At 40.4% G+C, this 27,155-nt stretch overlaps 1 protein-coding gene and 1 pseudogene across 3 annotated transcripts; one reads left to right on the top strand and one right to left on the bottom strand.

Moving 5' to 3' along the window:
- Positions 1-2,967: 2,967 nt before the first annotated feature.
- On the bottom strand, positions 2,968-17,390 carry LOC117553430. Of its 3 annotated transcripts, none has more exons than XM_034227345.1 (4): positions 16,583-17,390; positions 15,138-15,248; positions 4,566-4,673; positions 2,968-4,402 (listed from the first exon to the last, which is right to left on the bottom strand). In XM_034227345.1, exons 1-3 carry the CDS (start codon positions 17,387-17,389, stop codon positions 4,632-4,634), a joined length of 960 nt encoding a protein of 319 aa, XP_034083236.1. In that variant the 5' UTR covers position 17,390; the 3' UTR covers positions 2,968-4,402; positions 4,566-4,631. The 3 variants fall into 3 exon arrangements, with proteins under 3 accessions (XP_034083236.1, XP_034083235.1, XP_034083234.1); XM_034227344.1 differs by having other exon boundaries at positions 2,970-4,392; XM_034227343.1 differs by lacking the exons at positions 2,968-4,402; positions 4,566-4,673 and having other exon boundaries at positions 14,746-15,248.
- Positions 17,391-21,407: 4,017 nt separating this feature from the next.
- LOC117553441 lies at positions 21,408-26,600 on the top strand (annotated as a pseudogene).
- Positions 26,601-27,155: the final 555 nt, after the last annotated feature.

Genomic DNA, 27,155 nt, shown 5'->3' on the forward strand with positions numbered 1-27,155 from the left:
GCAGTGCCACACAAACAGGCTTGGGAATTTACTACACAACTGGGTAGCAACGCCTGTTCTCTTCCCTAGCATGACTGAAGCCCCATCACATGCAAAAGAAACGAAACACTGACCTAAAAAGTCCTCGTTAAAATCTCTTCCAAGACACTCCATTAACGCCTTTGTGATATCATCAGCCGTTGTTCCATCCAACTCGATCAGCTCCCAAAAAAACGTTTCGGGCTCAGCATCAGCTACTGCTGAGCGTAGACACACAACAAGCACCGTTTTACCACTAATAGTGGTAGATTAATCGACCAAAACACAGAGTTTTCTTTGGTTTTCTGTAATGTCTTTTGCCATTTTTTTCTTCAGCTCATGAGCTATGTGGTCGATGATTTCGCCACAGGTTTTATTGGAGTGCAAAACCCTGCCCACGTTCAGCCCATTCAGTTTCTGTACATTCAAATCAATTGGCATGTCTGTGAATGGCCGGCTATGTTTGCCAATTTTATATGCCGTTCGAAAAACTCTGATAGTGGTGTCTAATTCAGATTTATGCATAGACTGCACTTGATGTTGAATAGTTTCACGTGAAGCAGCTGTAAGGATGTCAGCAGCTTTTACATGGGCTTGTGATTCTTTATGTTCTTTGATTTTTTTTCTCAGGCTAGCTTGTTGTTTGCCCTTGTCAACACCGAAATGAGACACTGCACACTCACCCCATTCAGTTGACAGTTTCAGTCCTTGTCCAGTGTGTATTCCCAAAGATTTGACATCTCTGCATATCCGACATCCTAGCTTCTTATCTTTAAGAAGGAGCCATGCATTGGTCTTGCAAAAATATTGCACCTGGTCCGTTGTCCAGCAGTCAGGTGCATCGCTTTGCCCGGTGTTGGTGGTGGCAGTTGCGCCAGCAGCAGCTAACGTTAGAGGCTCTGGAGGAGGCGGCGGAGCTAGTGCTAATGCTAATGCACTAGAACTTGGAGCAGGAGGATCAACCAAAGAAAGCTCCCCATCAGACACAATTTCCAACACAGGCACAGCATTCTCTGTATTTGAAGTTTCTTCCGGCGACAACCGCTGTCTTTTTGCACTTTTATTAATCCACGCTAACATTTTAGAAATGCTAATTTGTGACGTGACTTGCTTTCCTTCTCTCGGGGGCGTGCCTGCTCTGTTCTATCACTCTACATAGCCACCCACTGGGTGGGAGTTGCACTGCATAAACACAACACACGTGCATCTAGGTATGTAAATTGTAAAGCATTAAAACATGGTTTTACTAACAGTTTTCAGTATGTTGTTACTTCGGCATTATTATTATTATTATTTTGAAACGTGTATTACTATTAAATCACGGTCAAATAGGTTAATTTTGACATAGTCGTTTCCACCACAGTATTTACATGGAGAAGATAAGCCCCGCCCCCTCTCCAGCACGTTCTGTTTGAATGACAGGAGTAAACAGCTGACAGCCGCTGTGAAACTCCAGCGGTTAGAGCGATGAGAATGTCCGTTCGGCACCTCATGACGCATCTACTGAGTACCGGGCGGCTGTATATATATATATGGTTATGGATGTATAATAAGAACGGCGGGAGAGTGTTGAGTACTGGCACGGTGCATGAGTACCGGAGTACCGCCAGCATGCCGGTACTGAGCAAGAAGTGCCGGTACTCCATGGGTCAGAACCAGAAGTGCCGGTACTGCGTACCGGTGAGTACCGGCCCAATTCCAGCACTGGAAGTACATTTACTCAAGTACAGTAGGCTACTTAACTGCGATTTTGGGGTAGGCCTACTTAACCATTTATTGCTACTTGTATACTTTTACTCCACTAAATGTATGCAGCCAATATAGCCAACTCCTCTACATTTAACAAATTTATGTATTTACATATTCACATTATAAGTTAATACAACATATTAATATATAATATATAAAAACTTTGATATGAAGTTAAGATATCCAGCAGCAGTAGACCTATATCAAGTAAATAAATTAGCTCCACTGTTTACAGCTGTGATGAACACATTAATGGGTGAATTATTATAATCCACTGATTTAATAAATAAGATTCTAAAATGGGACAATAAGTACTCAGATTATTGTGCGTAATTCAAAAAAGGGCACACCATCGATTTTTGTTACTATAAACAATATTCCTGGAATATCTACTTTTGTGACAGTTTTAAGGGATATTAAAATGTGTGTGGTTCAATATAATTAACATATTTTAGACATGTTTTTATGTTAGCTTTATGTTAGACAATTTAATTGTTTTGTACATTTAAAAAAAGTACATTCTACGGCAGGTGCTCAAGCCCCCTTTGATGTCTATCTGTTCACCTGCCTCCTTTCAGTATATTATGATGCCATTACGCAATAAGTTACTTGTAACAAAGTATTTATAATGTAGTATTTCTACTTTTACTTAAGTGAGAAATCTGAGATGTTGTTCCACCTCTGCTCCTTTCACTTTAAAAGTCAAAGAACATACACATTGTAATACCTGAAAAGACAACATTAGAGCAGTATTTAGATTTAAGGATGAATAAATATAGAAAATAAATAGTCTTATATCTCGTAATCTTACAAATGTTTTCCCTTGAACTAAATTTATGAACTATGACATGGATACGCATGCAAGAAATAAGGAGTGTTCTCTTCCAGATCGATGCTTGTCGTGAACATTTCACAACATGAGACATTTGCCAAACTTGGAGACGGACCTTATCCCACTAACCAAAATATAATTTCCCTAAATATTCCAAGATAAAAAAACATCCTGTTCAAAGAACCTCTTGTCGTGTATAATTGATAAACCTTTTAATTACTGCTAATTTGATTACAAACAAACAATACATGGAAATACATAATAATGCAGAAAGACATAAAAATGCACTCACTTAAGATTGGATGTAGAAAGAAATGTTTTATTGTTTCATTATAACTACAGTCAATGGTTTCTTTAAAAACAAGAGAATATTATAAGACAAGTTTGGCATTAATGCAAAAAGTGTCTGCATGGCTAACAACTAGAAAACAAAGAAATCAAACATTTTCTTACAAAGAATCTCAACTTGAGGTCCACTTACTAGCTTTAAATATAGCTTTCGACCTCGTCTCACTGTTATCCTCGGATTCAGTTATATAAACTAAGTACAGAAGTTCATTCTGACTATTGTTTTCAAGGATGCACTCTTAAAATAAGTTTGAAGATTGGCTAAACTGGTCCTTTAATAGAGATGGTAGGCAAATGATCAGTAATACAAAAAATACTATACACTTTTACAAACAATATAAAATGTTCTTTACATCAAGGGATAAAACAATTATTTTGCAGTTCTGAGAGCTCGATGCACTAAAGCTAAAGAAAACATACTAACGCAGAACCGTTGCCATAGCAATATACAACCCTGTGTTGCTCAATGACAATACATTATATTTAAATTCCTTGAATTGATGACAACGCAGACTGTTTCCAGGAGACAGTAAAAAGTGACTAACATGGGATATACCACATACCATGGATTGTGACTCAAGTTATTAAAGTTGCCAATTGGTCATTTTGATCATGCCTTAAAAAGCAAGTTGAGTGCGTTCGAGGCGAGGCTTGTTTGGCGGTACCTTAAATCAAATAGTGTTATGTCATGATTAAAATGATATCAAGGGAACCGGGATTTGGGAATTGTTTCTGTACCACTTTACTGACAGTATTACTGCCGACATCGCTCAATCATCATTTATATATCATGGTCAATATGATATCTCTCTTAATTTAATAAAAAACAACAATGGATGACAAATAAATTACTTTATCAGTTAATGAGAACAGTATCTTTCAGTATTTACAGACTGCCCTATCGTAAAAGTGGTAATAGTTGACTGTTAGTAATGTGGTTCTAATTGTATACAACATAACTGTGTCACTATTTGCTGCTGACATTACGGCTAGAATTACCCATAATAATCACATTACTGGTAACGCCAACAATACCGTCAACATTCATGGCAACATTATCAGTGATTATCTATTACTGCCATTAATGGCACCAACCTTTTTTCTGACACTACTGCCAATATTCGGGGCCAACATTTCTGCCCACATTACTCCCTAACAGTTACTGTCAATATTACTGCCGATAGTACTGCCAGAATTTCCAAAGATAATCATATTACTATTACCACCAACAATACAGCCAACATTGCTGCCAACATTGCCATTACCAACAGAAGTACCTCCGGTATTACCGCCTGTACCATTGTTGATAATACCGCAAAAATGACCGCTAGAATTTGGGGCAATTGGGGGCTTGGGAGCAGAGGCACCAACTGCACCATCAGCACAGATGTTCTGTCCAGTAGAAGCAGGTGAAGAGACTGGTGTTCGAGGGACTTTTCCTTTAGCTGTTGTTTCCTCGAGGAAATAAAACCAAAGACATAGAGTCAGTAAGAGACACACTTAGCAAAGGTTAAAAAAAAATTGTGTACAGTAGCTTGAAGTTAAAAGTAATATATATCCTGTGAGGTATAGTGTAAGTAGGCTACAATATATAGTACAATATGTATCAACTGCATACCTGTGTGTGATTTCAGAAAGTCCTCTGCAGCGTTGTTCAGTTTCATTTGCTTCAGGATCGCAACTGTCATGTTGACAGAACGTCCAAGAGCAGTATTGGCACCGACATCTTGGACGGGAAAGAGGATACATTAGTTAGCATTTTATGGGAGATGAATAAGGTTATGTTAGCTATAGAGCTTCTTCAAGATAGCAGCACAAATCCAGTGTGTTTTTAATTGCATATTTAACATTGGGAAGAATACTCAAAACCTTTAGTATGGATGACTTAAGTATCATGTTAATTATTTAAATAATTGTATGAAATGATATAAAATGTGACAGTAAAATAGAATTAATACACAATTTAAAAAGAAGTAAAAAATACATAGAGTACAATGAACATTTATTTTTCCATTTGCTTTCCCATTTTTGTGTTGCTTTTAAAAAAATTGACTTATTTAAATATATATATATATATATATATATATATACACTGAACAAAAATATAAACGCAACACTTTTGTTTTTGCTCCCATTTTTCATGAAATGAACTCAAAGATCTAAAACATTTTCTATATACACAAAATAACCATTTCTCTCAAATATTGTTCACAAATCTGAAAAAATCTTTGATAGTGCGCACTATCGAGATAATCCATCCCACCTCACAGGTGTTCCTGGCAGGTAGCGTGGGGTTGGGGTTTACAGTAACTGGGTTTATGATCTGAAAGTTTAAGCAATTCCTGAAAAGTTAAAAAATACTGCACTTAAGTCAAATTTGTTTAATACTTGTACTTTACTTTGGTATTTCACTTTACGTAAAGTCAGTAACTGGCTGTAAAATAAGGACTACATTTTTTTTTTTTTAAATACCAGGACATGGAGATCAAAATGTCCCTTTAATAAATAAAGGAAATATTTTTTCTTTTTTTTTTGTTGCTGATTTTAAGGTTTATTTTTTAGAAAGATTCCACGTTTGAATCAAGGAAAAAAAATTGTTATGTGAAAATGGCATTGTTAGCTACAGACACCAGGGTGTAAATAGCATTGTTAGCTACAGACACCCGGGTGTAAATAGCATTGTTAGCTACAGACACCAGGGTGTAAATAGCATTGTTAGCTACAGACACCAGGGTGTAAATAGCATTGTTAGCTACAAACACCAGGACGTAAATAGCATTGTTAGCTACAAACACCAGGATGTAAATAGCATTGTTAGCTACAAACACCAGGATGTAAATAACATTGTTCGCTACAAACACCAGGATGTTAATAGCATTGTTAGCTACAAACACCAGGATGTAAATAGCATTGTTAGCTACAAACACCAGGATGTAAATAGCATTGTTAGCTACAAACACCAGGATGTAAATAGCATTGTTCGCTACAAACACCAGGATGTAAATAGCATTGTTAGCTACAAACACCAGGATGTAAATAGCATTGTTAGCTACGGACACCCGATGTAAATAGCATCTGCCTTAAAAGAAAAATTAAGATATTGTATACATTTTTCAATTTAGCCATTCTGCATGAAAAGTACTTTTACTTTAATACTTCAAGTACATTTAGCTGTCAAGTCTTCTGTACTTTTACGTCGTTTTTTAACTTCTTGCAAGGCAGTCATCACTGTCTGCAGAGTGAAAGACGAAGGGTAGAGATTGCGTTGCATATTTAAACAAAGAGAGAAGAAAAGGGGGGGCTCAGCTTGTCAATAATAAAAGGAGCATTCTGGAAGTTAGGGAGGCAGTATCAGCAGGGGCGGATCTACCGGGGTGGCATGGGGTGGCAACTGCCACCCTAAACAATAGCCTTGCCACCCCAGCTGCCACCCCAGTTGGCATCTTTGTTTTGAAAGAAAAGTTGTGGCTCATCGGACATTTATGAGAGAAAATCTCTAATGTCCGAGTGCAAGTGAATGCAGCACAAGACGCGAGTCTTGTAACCCCTCCCCTGGCGCGAGAGTGGAAATATGATTGGTGGCGAATTCACTTGAACGGGGGACGGCGCAAAACGAGAAGCCTTTCGGACTCAAGTAGACGGAAGGAATGAGGTGTTTGCGTTCTACAATGACAGAGAAGAGAATGTCAAGTTTGGCTGTACTCAGCAATGAATCAAAACGCACTACAGCTGTTGATCTTAATAAGTTTGTGAGGCGTTTTGCTGAACAAGATGGTAATCGCCGCATTCAGCTGTAATAGACATGCCAACTTGTTGCTCTGCTCACGGATGACTCGATGAGCATACAAAACTGTTAAGATGATGACCTTGTATGCGTGTATATATTTTTTTTCTTTGTAGGGTTCTGCCCCCAAAAAACTGTTTTAAGTCCTGAGAAAGTAAAATAAGACGGTGTGTAAAACTACACTGCCCAGCCAAAAAAAAGTAACCACTTTGATTTAACTAGGCCAGTAGGTAAGGACTTTCCACTGGATAATAACTGCAGCGATGTTTATGTTTTAGCTGAATACACGTTTTTTAAGCCTAACTGATGCAGTTAGTCACTTCTTTAATATTTGTTCTTTCTGATGTAAAGTCAAGGTTGTAACTGTATATCAATAATGATATAATTACTTGTTTTTCAAATTTGAAGGAGGGTGAGCAAGCATCTTGATGAACATTCATCATTAACTCCTCCAAAAAATATAGTTTATTCAATACTAAATGAATATGTGAATCATACCAGTTCTTCACTATATCTGTAAAGCGTCTTTGAGCACCTGTAAAAGCGCTAACAAATTAAATCTATTATTATTATTATTATTATTATTTATTAACAGTGATTGACAGCTGATAGGAATAATATGATTGTTAATATTATCATATTCATACAGACAAACATCGATGAGACAGTTAATTAATGTACTTATTGCAGCAGTCTTCATAGATTTGGTACCCCTGCTGGTCTAAGAGTGAAACAAACTCATTCAGTTATTGTTCAGTTAAAATTCATTAAATTACGTCTGCCACCTTATATATGTATATGTAAGGCTTTACTGATGTGCCACAATAATATCACCTATGTCATTGAGTTAAAATATTAATATTGTGGCTTTCCAAGTTAACATTGATAGGGGTGTAACGGTTCACAAACATTTAGGTTCGGTACGTACCTCGGTTTTTAGGTCACGGTTCGGTTCGGTACGTTTTCGGTACAGCAGAAAAAATTATCACAAAACACTAAATATATATATATATTTTTTAAATTATTATTAAACTGAATAATGTATTCAAATAAATACAAAATATAATAAAATAAACATTAAGGTGCAGCATTTCGATGAACTGAAATAATCTGTATTTGAACTTTACTGTACTAGTACTCACAAAACATAAACTATTAGTTTTGGGTTTTTAATTATTATTAAACTGAATATTCACTCAAATAAATACAAAATATAATAAAATAAACATTAAGGTGCAGCATTTCGATGAACTGAAATAATCTGTATTTGTACTAATACCTAAGCAGCCAGTTTGACATTATGACTTGCTTGTCATTGTATTTTCATGTTTTTTTAAAGAAAAATTAACTTGTCCACATTGCTTGCTGAAAGGGCAGATCTGCTGGCACTAACAATGTCTCCTGCTGTGGAGAACACCCTCTCGCTAGGGACAGAGGTAGCAGATACAGCCAGATAGCGCTTTGCTAACACGGCAACATAAGGATATTTGGCGTTTGTAATAGCTTTGGCTCGGTCTGAACTTTTTGCGAGTGGTGGAGGCTTAAATGCTAGCGGGAGTTAGGTTTGCACAGTCTTTTTTCTTTTGGTACCGGTGATATTCACGTTCGGGTGATGCCTTTTCAAATTAGTGTGCAAGTTTGATGTATTGCCAGCCGCGTAACCAATTTTAGTTGAACAATGCCGACAAACAGCTTTGGTTCGGTCCACCTGTCTTTGCCCGTCATCCTTGTACGTAACTGCGAAACCAAAATGTTCCCAAACCGGAGACTTCAATGATGCTGGAGGATTTTCGAGCTCAACTTTATCTGCGTTCGCCATTTCGACAGTTCCTCAAATGACTGACTAAATTTGAACGCATCCCTCTGACCAGCTCTCATAGTATGCCTCTCGTCCAATGAAATGACTTGCTCGCTCTATGATATATACCTGAGATTACTTCCAGAAAGTTGTTCATGTTCTCAATTTTTTACGTTTAACGCTATATTCGTTCGGTACACACGTGTACCGAACCAAAGGGCCCATACCGAATAATTTCAGTATGGGTACGTGTACCGTTACACCCCTAATTGATTGATATGATTGCGATTTAAATCAGCATATACTTCTGCCAGGGGATGCCACCCCACAAAATCTCCTGCCACCCTCTTGCCACCCCATGAATATTTGTCTAGATCCGCCCCTGAGTATCAGCATGTCCTCAGTTCAACAGAAAGACAACATACTTTTGGTGCAAATAGAGATAATAAAAATTAGTAAGAATAACACACTGATATTATTAAAGTAAACAAAATAATTTTCCGATTAAACACACACACTCACACACACTCACACACACACACGGTAAGGTTGAGTGGGCAGTATGGCGGGTCTGTAGCTGTGATGTATAATTGATGAGGGAAGGCAGCAGGTGATAATAGAAAAGTATCTCCATGAAACTAAAGAAGATGAACTCTGTGAGGATGCAGCTCATCACTACATTCAGCTCAATCACAAACAGCTGAGACACTATATATCACAGAATACTATGTTGTTAAGACCCACAGGATGTAACATACACATACAGCTCAGAGTGATGCTTTCAGTCAAAGAGAGTGTGTTGACATGTAGAGGATCATACTTTGACAGGAGCAGTCTTTTAACCAATGTGATGGGTTACATCCTATTGGACACATATTGATCATTGACACTTCAAAAGACCCTTGCAGGGTTTTACCATCATTTAGCATCACAAATGTTTCCCCAGGCACCAGTTACCTTGTTTCTGATGCCAGCTCTGGAGCTTTCCCCGTCCCTCCCTCATTCCCTGACCCTTTAAGACGACAATAGGGTGGCCCATGTGAGTCGAGTGTGGCTTCCTGTGGCCATCTTGTCTGTGTGAGTCCAGAGGACGTCTGCAGTGAGAGATTCAGGGGTTCACCTCTGCCACAGCAATGATTCTGATTTAGAGGTTAACACTGGGGACCAAAAAGGGTTCCCAGAGGGGGTTATGGACAGGCACCTCTGGGACCTCTGCCCCAATGATAGCTGACATTCGGCGGGTGTGTTTCATGCGTGAAAGGCCCTAGTTTGGATTGGGAAGGATCTGGAGGAAGGTGGTTCCCAACTCTGGCAGAGAGCTTTTTCAGTGCCCCTCGCTTGGATCTCGCCACTTCCCAGATCGAATCCTGGCTCCTGGCATGTTAGGTTTACGTAAAGGGTGTTCGAGGAGGTGTCCAGATTAATCATAGCAAGTACGTCACCAGAGGCCTGTACTACGAAGCTGGTTCAACCTAACCTGGATATGTTTGAGTTAGCCGGTTGGCCTAATCCAAAACATCCGCGCTGTCGCTAAACTGTACTACGACGCGGGTTATCAAGTGGATCGCTCAAGTCAGCCGTGTCCTATCTAGTTAGGTACGCGTTCACATGAAAGTGGTGGTATTTGGAGCATTCGACCAACCACAAACATGGAGAAGCATACTGACAGCGCAGCGTCATACTTCCTGAATGAAAAGTCAACTATAATATTAGACATATGAAGAAGTTAAACTTTAAACATCCATGACTTAAACACTTTATCCAGGATAAAAGCCACATAGTCTGCACCTGCAAGGTGAATACAGCTGGCAAAAGAAAAAGTGTTTGAATGCGTACATTAACAGGTTTATGATATCACTGCCCCATCTAAGACACGATCTGACTTTAAATTACATTTGACTCGAGTGTTTCGTCAACTTAATGTTTTGCTTAAAATAATACTTCTGCATACAGTATGTGACACTGTGAGTGTTGCATGGCCAGATACGGCTCAGCTGACTCAGATAAGGAAATATATGATACATTATGAAGTGATATGCCGCGGACTGTACTTAATGTCACTCTGATCCGGTTACTTATGTTGTGGCAGATATTTAATTAAGCTTTCTTAACGCTAATGTTATAATAGTCAGATTGCCCTGAAGATGGGAGGTGATATTCTATTAATGTTCACCAGTGGCGTCGCCTGGCCTGACAATGTCTCCCCCTCCACCCTGAAGCATTGTGCTGATCAGCTGTCTCCGGTGTTTACCGACATCTTCAACACCTCGCTGGAGACATCCAGACATCATCCCGGTTCCCAAGGAAACAAGGATCACAGGATTAAGGCCGACCCCTCTCTGGTCACAAACTGTTCACCCCCCTCCCCTCTGGCAGGAGGCTGCGCTCCATTAGGACCAAAACCTCTCGCCACCTGAACGGTTTCTTCCCCTCCGCTACCGGCCTCATCAACAAGGCCTGGCCCCCCCACCGACACTGACCCTCAGCCACATCATAGACTGAAGTACATTAATGCACACAATGTCTTTTTTCTATTACTGTCAAAATGTATTCCATATTTGATTCCTTTTTATTCCATTCTATTCTTTTGTAAATACTGCTAGATTTGACTAGATCTTTAATTATTTCTAATATTTAATTTTGTATGCATGCACCACGACACCAAGTCAAATTCCTTGTACGTGTAAACATACCTGGTAATAAACCTATTTCTGATTCTGGTTCTGATTCAGAATAATTTGGCTTTTCTGTCTTCAGAACATTGATAAAAATCTCAGTGTACATTGGAAAGTCATGCTAATGTAAGTAGCTCTAGATAGAGATGTTTCCTAAAAATGCTTGATACAGAAACAACGGTGTCCTCCTGCTTGTTATATAACCTTGCAGGCTGCGTAAAAAAGGTGAGACTGGAGAAACTGAAAGAAAAGATTAAAACTGACATATAACGTTTGCTAACAAACTCAATAACGTTTAAATGTATGAGACAATTTAGCCGTGTTTGGAGATACAGAATGTCTGAATTAATGAAAGTGCAGAACTGAAAGGTGCAGTTCTAAAATAAACACACTCTTCTTTTCTGTATGGCCCATGATGATTACTAATGCTAAATAGCTAGGAGGGGTGTATTTATTACAGAACTGCACCCTTTAAGTTCTGCACATTCACCTGGGAGTATGTTAACAAACCTGTTAGGTTAGTCTCTAAAAATAGCTTTTGAATAGCCAATTTTAACAACAGGACATTTCAATAAAATCCATGCCTTCACAATAAATTAAGAAAATGCTCTTTTGTTTCTTCCACAGTTTAATTAACCTACATTGTTATTAACAGCACTATATAAATGTTTTAGGGTTAATGTCAATCAGCAAAAACACGTGGGTTTGCTGTCCTGGCTCCAAGATGGTGGAATGAGCTCCCCATTGACATCAGGACAGCAGATAGCTTACACATCTTCCGGCGCAGACTGAAAACTCATCTCTTTCGACTCCACTTCGAGCGATAGAATTACTAACAGAGCACTTATATACTAATAAAGGATTGGCTTATCTATAGCCAGTTGAGTAGCACTTGAAATGTTTGGCTCTATCATCATCATCATCTTTTATTTAAAGAGACTCTTGGTCCATTATTACAAAAACATACAACACTCAAATATAAATTAAAAAAGGCAGTTATACCAATGTTTCCACAGAGGTGACTGGTATCGTACAGCACTGAAACACGGATTTGACAGCAGCATAATGATAGAGTTATGAGAAACATTCAATCGACAGATGAATTTGTACATTCGATTTCTCAAAAGAGCATGGAACGTGTTGACTCGTGCGTTACAGAACATTTCACTTGCACTGCACCACCTTGGTTTTCTAAGCAGTATACGCAAACAGTCATTATATGCAACCTGGAGCTTCTTGAGGCTTGCCTTCTTATACTTGACCCACAAGGGGGCAGTATAGAGAGGAGTGCAATAAGCTCTAAAGAGGTTCACCTTAACCTTATCTGAACACCAAGAGAGTTTTCTAGCCAACATGTTGGCTTGCATATATAAGACACGCCGCTGTCTATACATGTCATCATCATCAGCCATTTCATCTGTGATGATGTGTCCCAGATACTTAGTGTTACAGCAAACAGACAGCACCTGTCCTGACAGGTAGAATGTTGGAAAACAAAGGTTCTTATCCCCTTTTGCTCTGCAGATCATTACAGCGCTCTTCTTAGCATTGTATTTAACGTCAAATTTGACTCCGTAATCAGAACAAACATTTAGCAACTGTTGAAAACCAGCACTGCTAGGAGAAACAATAGCCAGATCATCGGCATACATAAGATGGTTTACAATCACATTACCAATCACACACCCTGTTTTACAGACACTTAAATCATCTGATAGATCATTCATATAGATATTAAAAAGGCATGGTGAGAGGAGCCCCCCCTGGCGGACTCCATTACCAACACCAAATGGCGCAGAGACTGCATTCCCCCATTTGATCCGCATGCTCTGGTTGGCATACCAATAAGCCAGGATCCTAATTATACTGTTAGGCACACCCCTTTGTCTCAATTTTAAAAACAGTTTATGATGGTTAACTCGGTCAAAAGCCTTAGAGGCATCAATGAAACCAATCAGAACAGTTGAATTATGTCTTCTATATGTTTCTACCATTTCTTTCAAAGCATAGATGCATAGCTCAGTACCATGCTTAGCCTTGAAGCCAAACTGGTTATCTGAGGTACATAAATATGAACATAGTCTATCTAACAAAATTCTTTCCAAGACTTTGGATAACACACTGGCTAGAGCAATTGGTCTATAGTTATCCAAGCTCCCTACCTTGCCCGCTTTGTCCTTAATGACAGGCACCAAAGTAACAGTCAACATGGAGTCTGGCAACATACCATGAGTCATGAGGCCGGTAAAACAAATGGCAAGAAGAACGGCAACCTTCGGGCTTGCCAGTTTAAGGTGCTCTGCAGTGATTCGGTCAGAGCCGCATGCTTTATTATCAGCTAGCTGTGCAATTGCTCGATAAACCTCTTTAGCTGTAATTCCCACTGTGTCACTCTTCACAACATCACCAACTTTGTAGGGGTCACTTTTAACACAATTAAGTATATTAGAGTAATGTTGCCTCCACAACTCAGCTATGTTATCGGCTCCAGATACTCCCTCTATGGTACACGGTAATGACGTACTGGCCCTGTTCAGAGCTCTCACCTCCTTCCAGAAGCCAGTCACATCATTATGAAGCAGCTTTTCAGCCATAGAGTCCGCTCTCAATGTTTCTGTGTGTTTGTTGACATAACGAACTGCATATTTATATCTAGCATTTGTACGCTTTTTGAGATCCAGGACAGGCCCCTCTCTGGGCCTACCTGCCTGGACCCAGGCCCCAAAAGCATTCTTGGCTTCAGCATATTGATCAGCCACATGTTTATTCCACCCTGGCTTGACGTTGTGTCTCTTCCTAGAGTAGGTACAGCACGGTCTACTGGCCTCCCATACAGCTCCCACAATACAATCATACATGTTACAGAGGTCTTCACGGTGAGAGTTTTCATTACAACCCACATCAACACACAGAGTTGCCACTTTGGGTAGATATACATCACTCAATAGGACATCAGTTCTCCCATAGTACAATAGCCTATCCTCATTTGTGAGCTTGGACCAATCCACTTTAGTGTTACAGGCATTTTTAACCTCCTGAGACATCTCAGGGAGACTATCACAATCTAGTGACATTATAAAAGGAATGTGATCTGACATTGATGCCTCATACACAATCTCGATTGATCTTACAGTGTCATGGGCATTAGCAGTGCTTATGCAATGGTCAAGCCATGAAGTTGTATGCCAGGCCTCGCTTATATATGAATAGCTATCTGTAGGCAGAAGTATTTGGCTTGATAATATAAGATTGTTATCATCACAAAACTGTAGCATATGCTTAGCAAACAAGGACCTTTTGTCTGATATGTCAGCATTCATATCACCCACTACAAAAACACTGGTGGAATGATTATCAGCAATAAAAGAATGTATAAAAGCAAGTCTGTTCAGGTATTCATCTTCATTATGCTGTGACTCATATGGTGTATATACATTGAGAATGCTAAACTCCTTGTTATTCATTTTGATCTGTACAGCAATACACCAGTCAACTTCAAGCCTGATGACATTAATGACAGTGTCCAGCTTCAGTTGTCCACCACTACACGTCGGATCCTATCAGCAGCGCTGTTGCCCAGGCGCAGCCCGCGACAGTTAAATGATCCAACCCGCATAACGTTTAGCTAAGCAGCTCAGCCGTAGCCCCATTCAGTACCCTCGCACCAGCAAAAGGTCTAGCTCTGCTAGCCCCTATCACCTCCGCTTTACGTGGTTCATAGTATCTTCTCACAACTGAGCCTTCAGGCCAGAGTTCTGGGTTAAACATCTCCGCAACTTCATTGCACTCAGCACACACTTTAAACGAGCTATATCTGCTGCTTGCAGTGTCAATACGGTGACAGTTAACATCACGGCCGAGTTGTTCAGTTAGATATTCGGACAGTGTCTCAGCATCAAGGTCTGGCGAGAATTTGGTAGCAAAAACACTCACCAACTTCGTACGGATCACTTTGATATTCCCTTGTGCAGCAGTGCCAACAATAGGCTTAGGCATCCTCCGTTCAGGTTTCCCAACAAGCTGTTTAGATAAGGCAGACTGGCCCTCGGCCCAGGGTCGGCTCTAGAACAAATCAAATGGGGGGGCAATCATTTACCAAGGGGGGGCACACACTGCCGTCAACAACCAACACACAAACACCAACGCAACTTCAATTTAAAAAAACATTCTGTAAAGTCTATTGTCTTTCACACACATTGCAGGGTGTAGTGCTATTGTATAGCGCACCTATGACTTGTGCATACATGCACGGCTGTGGCACGATCACCAAAACAGAAACATATGGACATAGGCCACCATATGAAAAGTGTGCAAATGTATTTAGTATCCTATCCATGTGAACATGTTTTAGGTGGGGGGTGGACCTAACCTCCTCTAGGAGGGTCTGGGGGCAAGCTCCCCCGGGAAGATTATTTTTAAAATATTGAAGTTAAAAGCATCAATCTGGTGCACTTTGAGAGCAAAATGAAGAGATCTATGGATAGTCTACATCTCTCAACATCCATATGAAACACAACTGTAAACAGATTTACTTTTTCTTTATGGATATTTTACTAATCACTCCCCTTTTAAATGGTATTCTTGTGTTATTGTCCTATAGTATTTCATACCCGTTTTTCATTTATTCTCTTATTCTTTAATAACTATAATGATCATATAAAGGTAGCCTATTCCTCGCAAATACTTGTTTACATAAATGGTGACCAAACCGTTTGAGACCCACTGAGATAACCTACACTAAAGTGAACTATCTAAACACTGAGAGAGTCCTTACCTCACTGAGCTGACGTTATAAGATCCTCTCAGTCTGACAGGAGAGGACTCTCCTCCACCTTGGTGTAGAAACAGCTCTTTATATCCGTTAGCATAGCTAGCTAACCAGATGCTAACAACAATATTCCACGTTACCGCTCGCGCACTGACAAAATGCGCTCGTGCCACACACAGAGAGCCGAGCTTGAATGAAACACAGAGACCCATGTACTTGTACTGTACTGTATATCATATTATTTTCGATGGCTTTACTGTAATCAGTGTAACAGATGGACAGATCGCCACTGGGCTTTCATCTAAACACACAGCCACGTAATGATAACAAAACAAAAGTCGGGGTCATTGGTCAAGCAACACACCAATCAGAGAGCAGCAGTGAGCACACCTCAGGCTGTGTTTCATATAAAGAATAAATAAAGAATACAAATGTGTATTCTTTATTTCTGATGTATTTCACACAAAAAACTTTTGGTGGAAACGTTTTAACTTATATGATTTTTTTTTTTTTTTAAACGGCAAATTGGCAATAAGGCTCGTTGGGGGGGCACAGTGACTCATTTGGGGGGGCATGGCCCGCGAATGACCCCCCATGACGCCGACCCTGCCTCGGCCCTATTCCTCCGACCTCGGCCCTGTTTCACAACTTGACTCCATACCTGCGAATTTACCGCAGTTCCTCCAGGGCTCACACAGGCACTCACGGTCCCTGACGCAGCGAGCGGGTCAACACAGTTGGGATGTACTACATCAGTAGAAGAGCCGGGGGGGCTCGCATCCTTCACCAACACCGCACCATTACCCTGAGCGCTCCCACAGGTAGTTTCAGCGTCACTTGGTACAGCCAGTCCTCCACCATGACTCGGCTCCAACTGGCGTTCTACGGCAGCAACTCTGCTGTCCATGGTCGCAGCCACAGCACGCAGGTCCTCACCGATATCTGCCTGAACTTCCACTACGTGTCTTAATGCGCAAACCTCGCTGTGCAGTCGCTCCATCTTGCTCAGCAGGTTGGACACATCCAGGTTGTTAAACGTAACAGGCGGCAGCTCATCCAGGTAGTGGGAGACAAAACGGGGGATGTTTTCACCGCATTCATTTAGCACTTTTAGGCAGCTTTTAATATTGTTTGCATCCTTCTGGTTGCCTTTAAAGGCCACACACCGCTGCTTGGTTTCAGGACAGAGTTCAAACAACGTCTTTTTAGAAGTCTCGATCCATTCGGAATCGAAGGTGTTAGAGGCTACAAGGACTAGCTCGTCCTGGGTCATAGTTTTAATTTTAACCGCCAGGAAGTTGAGTAACTCATCCTCTACAATAACTAGGCCGTCAACAGTCTTATATATTGTAGGTTTTAGTCGAGGCCGGTGGTTTGAATCGGGAGCTACCGAGCCATAACACACACCATCAGCCATCTTGTAAGACAGAAAGATCACGTCGTATTCATCTATGAAACCTGATGTACTTATATGATTCTGTTTTCTTCAAGGTTGTGTCTTCCTGGTCGAATGTACTTATTGTAAGTCGCTTTGGATAAAAGCGTCAGCTAAATGCAATGTAATGTAATGTAGTTTAAGTTTGTTTTTAGAATTGTTTGCAAAATAGGCAGTGCTTGAATTGGAATGAAAAAGGTGCCAGTACTCTAAAATCAGCAACTTTTTCAAGTCAATTTTATATATACAGCCCACAAACAAGAATTTGGCTACTATAATGCTGGTGGGTTTGTCTCTTTACTACTGTATATTTTAGAAAGGTTCACTGTACTTAAAATTTTTTATGATAGTCAGCGGATATGGCTAAAGCTCAGTAAGGTCAATATTAACTGAAAATATAGCAATCAAAGTCTAGATCTTCTGCTGAAGACACATGAAGCAGAGACCTTTCAGGTGAGAGCCCCTCTGGTGGTGTTCAACATTAATGACAAGGAAACAAAGCTCTGGTCAGAAGCATTTTTTATAAAAAGCTTTAACAAAATTAAGTATTTCTGTACATTTTGAATGCAATCTAACTTTCCAACTCAGAAAACGAAAAACGAAAAAGTGCCAAAAGTCTTCTCACATGGCTGAGCTGCTTTGCAATATACTTCACCACTGAAGAATACAAATATGTATAAAGTAAACTATGATGCAATCTAACTTTCCAACTCAGAAAAATGATAAAGAGCATGAACAAAGAACATGTAAAAACAAATGCAAAATGTGCACAATCTAAAATGAGAAACTGTAACTGCAAGTAACAAAGTCTGAGCCATGGTAAAGAGTTACATTGAACACCAAGCTGATCAGATAACTCCCTGGTTGGTCTGAAGTCCTTCTATCTCCAGGATCTGTACAAATCGGCACATTATGCCAAAAGTCTTCTCACTGGGTGAGCTGCTTTGCAATATACTTCACATTGTTAGAAAAGGCTCCAGAAGGCCTTGGGGACATCAGTATCAGGGGCTGGAGCTGGACAGGCTCTTTCATCAGCACTTCTCCTTCCCTTTGCCAGCCAGGACCTCACATACTGTTCCGGATTGAACTGTCCTAGTGATGGTCCATTACATTAATGAAAACCAGGCTGGACAGTCGGCTGACAGAGAGAGCATTCCTTTTTGCAGTAAGGATATCGTTCATGCAGCTGAATGCCCGCTCACACTCACTAGTGGAGACAGCGATGGTTCGGACTGCTTTCAGTAGAGGCTCCATGGCAGCAGGTGTACGGGATGCCCTGGTTTCCTTGTATTCGCGAAAGCCCTGAACAGTCTCTCTTCTGTCCACTTTCAGCACTTCGCACAAACGTAGCACCTCTACGTCCCCATACAGTACGTCTAACTCCTCTTCAGGCCAACTTCCAGGATGGATAACTTTCATGTCCTGGATTAGCTGATTGTCCCGGGCCTCCCGGCCATGTAATGGGATTTCTCTTGTGCTGACATGAGAGGAGGTTGTGGAAGTCATTCTGTGTCTCAGATTCTCTACCATACTGTGGAAAAACTGACCTGCATGAATCTGTACAAGCCTGCCATTCTCACGCAGGGCAACACCCTTGAAGGACTTCTCAGCTAGAGCTGTATGAACTGTAGTCATGTGTGGGCCAGGCATGGTGACCATGGATTCAAAAACTCGTATTTCTCGAGTTAAGAGCCTATCTGCTGTAGGCAGTGTCATCTCTCTTTTTTGGAGTTGCCGAGAGAGGTCGCTGAGCTCTGTGAGCGCATCGTACATCAGTCCCAGATTGCTGACAAACGTTGCAGATGTGAGCACATCATCCAGGCCCTTGTACTTTGCTCTGTCTCTGGAATCCCTGCTCGTGTCATTTGCAGCATTTGTGAAGTGATCATGAAGCACTCGGTAGTTTTCCCAGACTGCTCTGACGCTCCTTTCACTTGAAGCCACCCAGCGGATGGACAAAACACGCCCTATCACCAGGAGACGCTGTCCGACTGCTTGCGCACACTGCGCTAACTGCCTCTGATTTTTGGGGGAGGCATGGAACAAGGAATAGAGTTTGTCAAAAAATATCTGGAAATGATTGAGCCCTGAGACCTCCTTGACCACATCCCCAACTGCCAGCTCTAGACGATGATTGGAGCAGTGCCACACAAACAGGCTTGGGAATTTACTACACAACTGTTCTCTTCCCTAGCATGACTGAAGCCCCATCACATGCAAAAGAAACGAAACACTGACCTAAAAAGTCCTCGTTAAAATCTCTTCCAAGACACTCCATTAACGCCTTTGTGATGTCATCAGCCGTTGTTCCATCCAACTCGATCAGCTCCCAAAAAAAACGTTTCGGGCTCAGCATCAGCTAATGCTGAGCGTAGACACACAACAAGCACCGTTTTACCACTAATAGTGGTAGATTCATCGACCAAAACACAGAGTTTTCTTTGCTTTTCTGTAATGTCTTTTGCCATTTTTTTCTTCAGCTCATGAGCTATGTGGTAGATGATTTCGCCACAGGTTTTATTGGAGTGCAAAACCCTGCCCACGTTCAGCCCATTCAGTTTCTGTACATTCAAATCAATTGGCATGTCTGTGAATGGCCGGCTATGTTTGCCAATTTTATATGCCGTTCGAAAAACTCTGATAGTGGTGTCTAATTCAGATTTATGCATAGACTGCACTTGATGTTGAATAGTTTCACGTGAAGCAGCTGTAAGGATGTCAGCAGCTTTTACATGGGCTTGTGATTCTTTATGTTCTTTGATTTTTTTTCTCAGGCTAGCTTGTTGTTTGCCCTTGTCAACACCGAAATGAGACACTGCACACTCACCCCATTCAGTTGACAGTTTCAGTCCTTGTCCAGTGTGTATTCCCAAAGATTTGACATCTCTGCATATCCGACATCCTAGCTTCTTATCTTTAAGAAGGAGCCATGCATTGGTCTTGCAAAATATTGCACCTGGTCCGTTGTCCAGCAGTCAGGTGCATCGCTTTGCCCGGTGTTGGTGGTGGCAGTTGCGCCAGCAGCAGCTAACGTTAGAGGCTCTGGAGGAGGCGGCGGAGCTAGTGCTAATGCTAATGCACTAGAACTTGGAGCAGGAGGATCAACCAAAGAAAGCTCCCCATCAGACACAATTTCCAACACAGGCACAGCATTCTCTGTATTTGAAGTTTCTTCCGGCGACAACCGCTGTCTTTTTGCACTTTTATTAATCCACGCTAACATTTTAGAAATGCTAATTTGTGACGTGACTTGCTTTCCTTCTCTCGGGGGCGTGCCTGCTCTGTTCTATCACTCTACATAGCCACCCACTGGGTGGGAGTTGCACTGCATAAACACAACACACGTGCATCTAGGTATGTAAATTGTAAAGCATTAAAACATGGTTTTACTAACAGTTTTCAGCATGTTGTTACTTCGGCATTATTATTATTATTATTATTTTGAAACGTGTATTACTATTAAATTACGGTCAAATAGGTTAATTTTGACATAGTCGTTTCCACCACAGTATTTACATGGAGAAGATAAGCCCCGCCCCCTCTCCAGCACGTTCTGTTTGAATGACAGGAGTAAACAGCTGACAGCCGCTGTGAAACTCCAGCGGTTAGAGCGATGAGAATGTCCGTTCGGCACCTCATGACGCATCTACTGAGTACCGGGCGGCTGTATATATATATATGGATGTATAATAAGAACGGCGGGAGAGTGTTGAGTACTGGCACGGTGCATGAGTACCGGAGTACCGCCAGCATGCCGGTACTGAGCAAGAAGTGCCGGTACTCCATGGGTCAGAACCAGAAGTGCCGGTACTGCGTACCGGTGAGTACCGGCCCAATTCCAGCACTGAAAATAGGTATGTAACTGCAATCTCCCCACTTTGTATGTGCTTTTTATTTATGTCATATATTATTTGTATGATTAGATGTAGGTCTGCCTATATATGGTGCAATTCCCCAAATCACAAGAGTACAATGTTTTTCTTATATTTTAAGGAGTGCTATGGAGGATCCATCTGATAAAGTATTAACAATTCTAGAGCAATTTAAAGAAGAGCTGCAAACCAATGGACCTGCCGCAGCAGTTGAAAAGATCAAGGCTTATTTGAAAGAGCAGGATACAATTCCACTAAACATTGCCATCACAGGAGAGACTGGCTCTGGTAAATCCACCTTTGTTAACGCCTTTAGAGAAGAAGGATAAGAGTGCTGAAGCCGCCCCTACTGGTTGTACAGAAACCACCATGGAAGTCAAACCATTCCCCCATCCAAACTATCCTAATGTTACACTGTGGGATCTTCCTGGTATTGGCACCAGGGGCGTCGCCTGGACCTGGAAACATTCGGGGCTTAGCCCACAGTGGCGGCGCTACAGTCGAATTTTCTACATTTCTACAATTTCACATACACAATTGCGCCATCTGGTGTCACAAACGTGTGCCTGCATTAGCTTTGTTACGGCAATGCATTGTGGGAGATTCTCATAGCACCTGAGGATCACTTGAGGGTAAGGTGCCTGTATTATCTCGGTGGACAAAATGTATGTTTTTATTTTATAAGGACAATAACGTACTGTTGTGTTTGTTTAGTTTAATATTAATTGTTTAATGCTCACAGTCACAGCAACATGTTTTTTGTGTGATTGGCTATTTGTTTTATATGATTTATCAACGTGATCATCAATAGCTAATCTGAGCACCAGAACCCAGCTCACGTGTCCTTTTATGCTGTCCATTGAAATGCAGGTATGTGAGTTTTGTACACCAGTTTATTTATGTTTAATGTTTCACATTGCTCCACATGATGCCTCGACTACAAAGTCTTCCATGTTTCTACGCTTCTTCCTCTGTGTCACAGTTTCGGGAATATCAAGATCATTGCACAGGGCCTTGGTCTTGTCATAGACCTCATGTGCTTTCTTGTTACTTCGGTAACTTTTCAGTGTGTTCTCAACTGCTGTTTTGTAATCTACAGCCTGCACCAAGTCAATTGTTTCTTTCTGCAGGTATTTGTGCAGGCCCTGAGTGGTTGAGAGCAGTGCCTGGAACATGACAGCAGGTAGATGGTACTGAATTTTCAAAGCTTGCTTTCCAGTCCCTTTGCTAGAGGGGCTAAAGGCTCCCTAAAGTCTTGATCAAAGCAGGAGGTTTTTGACATGCCCAGCGAACAAGTTTAATGTTTCACATTGCTTGTGAAAAATATACTACCACTATACGATCACTGATGTTTTGTTGTTGACTGGACACTTATTTTGTAAAAGAGATAGCATGAGAGGATCTCTTAAGCAATGCAGCTCACGTGTCCTTTTTATATGCTGTCCATTGAAATGCAGGAAAGTAATCACCAGGTCTGAGTGATCTGTTGCCGAGGGGACACTACACCGGAGTTACATAAGCAGAGATAAAGTGCTATTTTGGGGGGAACTCACCTCCTCTGGGGTCCCCCAGGAAGATTTTTTTTAAATATTGAAGTTAAAAGCATCAATCTTGTGCACTTTGAGAGCAACATTAAGAGATATGGATACATCTCTCAACACCCATATGTCAAAAAGAAATCAAAGAATCAGAATCAGAAACGGGTTTATTATTTAAAAACACTTCATTTTCCAATTAAATCATAAACTATGTCAAATGATTAGAAGTTGTTAGTAATCAGATTAAACAGAACAAAGGGATGGAAGGAGGAAATAATAATCCCTCATCTCTTGCTGTTTGCGGTTGAAATGATCTCTTTTGCTGGCCAAATGGAAAGCAGTGATGTCTCACTTGCCTTGACTTGTATCTGCAGTCCCTAAATCAGTTCCCCAGTTACCCATTGCCTCTTGTCTGTTCTGGTGTTCCTGTTCATTGTTGTCTCCATTGTTGTTCTTGTCTGTTGTATCTCCTTCTTGTGTGTCCCTTTCTCCTGTTCTCCTTTCTTCATCCTCTACTCTGTTTGGCTCATCTGTGATGACTGTGTAGGTAAACACAAACAAGTATGTAAGTCAATCAGTTTCCAGCTCTGTCAAATAAACGAATTTCAAGATACACAAATGTGTCTTCATTAAAATGAGTGTCACCACACTGTCACAAAATGTAATACTAACCAATTGAAAATAGTTAAATTTACATTGGAAACCTCTTGTTAGATATCAGTGTTAAGAGTAGTTATCTGCCAATAGGACAGAATCATTCCTATACAAATGCAGTTTGAGTAATTCACTTAATACATTTACTTAAAACTTTAATATAGTCATTTTCACTTAATACTATAATATAGTCATCTTTCTGCTTTCAACACTAAGGAAAGCTGTACAATTTGACATGATAATGAGGAAAAAAGGCCTCCGACAATGCAGATATTTTTGGATCATATCAATTTTAAGATGGGGGTCAAGGCTTAATATTTGGGAGCATAGTGTCCCTTCCCCCTTTCAGGAGCCCCACTGGATTGGCTTTGATCTGAAATATTTGTATAAAAAGCTTGTTAGCTGGCTGTCCATCTCATAATGTTCACATAGAAACTAGCTGTCAATAGGAAATATCAATCAGAAGAATTATAATTTCTTGCAAAAATCTGTCACAAAAGAGGTTGCACATTTAAATGCAGGTGTTGTTATGGCAACGTCAGTGGCCAGACAGCCACATTTACTGCTGCAAATACGTTCAAACATGCTGTCGACGTAAAGCAGTGGCAACTATGCCACCATTTCAGCTGACTTTTTCTCAGAAATACTGTCACATAATATCCATATATTTCAGTGCTAGGTTGATGCTTAGCTAAGCTAACTATGAAACACTTTAACTGACAGGACTCCTGATCAACTGTGTAATGTAAGGTAGCTTCTAGCTTCATGTCGAACACAGACAGTAAGTCAACATTTCCCAGAGAGCTTTCTTTGAAATCACCAGGTAACGCTAAAAAACACAACATTTAGATTGTATGACAAAGTGTTTATTTAATATATCTGGCTAGCTATAGCTACTTGCTAACGGTTTAGCTTACCCGCGCGATTCAAAGTAACGTCAACGTGGCTATAATTTATGCTTTGCTTACATGTTGACATAACTTGTAAGTTTACTGACATGTACATACCTTGTTCATCTGGCTCAGGTGGTTGCTCTGGGGTTGTTGTGTGAGCCACCATTTGAGAATTGCCGTCTTTTTTATTAAAAAAATGTCTAATGTCCATCTTCAGAAACTCGGCGTCCGCGGCTGAAAGTTTAAACACTGTCACAGAGGAGAGTTACGTACCTGTACACTGTCAGCCAATAAAACAAGTTTATTTCCATGCAACTCTCTGATTGGTCTGGTGGTGTCTTGCCTCTGTTGCATTCACTGAACACGGGAAATTACAATCCTGCCGTCCTCTAGGTAAAGTACGGTTAATGTATTATATTATTGAGGGAGAATTTGTCCGGGGCTAAAGAAAAAACATCCGGGGCTTTAGCCCCGGATGCCTACCCCAGGCGACGCCCATGATTGGCACCCCCAAGTTTCAAGCAGAAAATTATCTGAAGCAGGTTCAATTTGAAAAATGTGACTTCTTCATCATCATCGCAGCTGATCGCTTCAAAGAAAATGATGTGAAACTGGCTAAGGAGATCCAGAGGATGGAGAAAAAGTTCTACTTTGTTCGCTCAAAGATGGACCAGGACATGCGGAATGAGGAAGACACTCAGAGCGAGTTCAATGAGGAAAAGACTCTCGCAAAGATCCGGGTAGATTGTGTCCAAAGTAAGTCTTATTCAGAAATTCAGAACATTAGAAATGCCTAAACTTAAAGGCTTCTAGAATAAGGGTCATAATAAGACACGGCTTCATTTTAAAGGGACAACAATAACGTTCCACATGTGCAGCATAAGTTGAGAAGAAGAGCTATCAATGTTAACAGGTCATAAAATGAGTCATATGAATACTGGCTGAGCTCACTGAGGGTCTGTTGGTGTGACCGATCATCCTCTCAGATCTGAAACTACCTGCCGGTCTTTGTGTCTGACCTGCAGAGGGTTGCTGGGGTTTTCCTTTACTCTGTTCCAATTTCATTGTCTGAAATTAACTTGTTTATTCTCTTTGTGATGCAGGTCTTGAAAATAAAGGTAAACGGTCTCCACAAGTCTTCCTGGTGTCCAGCCGCCATCTCCACCTGTATGACTTCCATCTGTTACAGGAGACCCTGGAGAGAGAGCTTCCTGCACACAAGAGGGATGCTCTGCTGTTAGCCATGCCCATTGTCACTTTTGAGCTCATCAACAAAAATAAAGAGGCTCTCCAGTCAAGAATAAAGTACCTAGCTGCTGCATCTGCACTCGGAGCAGCTGTACCGATTCCTGGGCTCTCTTTTGCTCTTGATCTAAACATGCTGGTTACTAATGCCATAGTGTACAAAAATACTTTTGGTCTTGATCCCGAATCACTGCAGAGTCTTGCTGATAGTGCACGTGTGCCTTTGCATGATCTCAGAGCAGAGATGAAATCACCTCTGGCTTTGAAAGAAATAAACAGTGAGGTTATCCTTAACATACTGATGGTGTCTGGGTTTCACCTTGCTTCATTCGCAGCAGAGGAAGTGTTCAGTTGTATTCCATTTTTTCAATCAACATCAGCAGCCATCTCTTATGCCTCCACCTACAGCGCTCTCACTACTATCCTCAACATGCTCGCTGAGGATGCTCAGAGGGTATTCAGAAAGGCCATCCAAGTGTGATATTGGAAGGGGATTGGCCTTGCCTTCAATGTCACATAAAACTTCAGTGTACAAAAGAGATTTTATATTATTTTCTGAGTAGATTTCATTTAATTTTCTTTTATAAAAAATGAACTGCAAAACGTAAACTTCCAGCTGCACATTGCATCATACAGTACAGGCTGAATGATCTGCAGACTGTAGATTATTATTTTTTAAAAAGCACTTCAAAAAGTAAATGTAGGCTTGTAACTTAGTCACCAGCACTTGCAATGATATGGCTTGCTTGAAGTGAATACATCTGCACTTTTCTTGTTGGTCGGAGTTTTAATCTTTATGCTTTTACACTTATTGTAAGTCGCTATGGATAAAAGCTTCAGCTAAATGTAATGTAGTGAGTCTCTGCCCCTCAGTGGTGACAGTGAGGAATTACAACACATCATCATTCAGAGGAAATGTGCATTTTAATGTTTATCATAATTATTCTTATAACAACTGCATCACTATTATTAATACAGATTTAAGAACTAATGTTGAAAGCATTTTTTATTCTTTTCCACAGGGTTTATCACGTGGAAAAGATTACATCAGTTAGTAAGAATTACTTTTATTATCAATAAATCAAATTGTTTTATTGTTCAAGCGGTAAACATTTGGTCTTTAAAAGATCTGAAAAATATAAAAATATTACATTTAAAATGTAAAATTAAAATATTAAAGTATTTCAAAATATTTTTAAATTGTTGTAAAATAATTCCTGTTAATGGGCAATGAATAGACTAATAATAATAATAACAACATTATTGCACAACTTTGGAGCATGACACATTTATACCTAAATAAAAAGTGTTAGCATTTAGAAATCATTCTCACAATCAGTTGTAAGGGACAAAGGTTTACTGCAACCCTATTTTTAATATAACAATTTGTCGTAATGCTGTGCAAATAAATACCGGTACAATTTACAGGAAAATTCAACATTCCTCAATGTTTTAATTATTTGTTATTATTCTTTGTATTACCTTATCTCAAACATCAAGACTGGTGTACAAAATACTTTTTCCACTTCTGTACATCTTTCTGTGG

This window comes from Gymnodraco acuticeps, unplaced genomic scaffold, assembly GCF_902827175.1.
Source record: "Gymnodraco acuticeps unplaced genomic scaffold, fGymAcu1.1, whole genome shotgun sequence".
Classification (NCBI taxonomy): Eukaryota; Metazoa; Chordata; class Actinopteri; order Perciformes; family Bathydraconidae; genus Gymnodraco; species Gymnodraco acuticeps.

Bases quoted from the DNA above. Each gene is read 5' to 3' on its own strand.
- LOC117553430 (XM_034227343.1), bottom strand. From the start codon at position 17,389: ATGGCTGATGGTGTGTGTTATGGCTCGGTAGCTCCCGATTCAAACCAC. The intron at 15,249-16,582 runs GCAGGGTCGGCG...CCCTGGGCCGAG, and splicing joins GTCGGAGGAATAGGGCCGAG to GGCCAGTCTGCCTTATCTAA.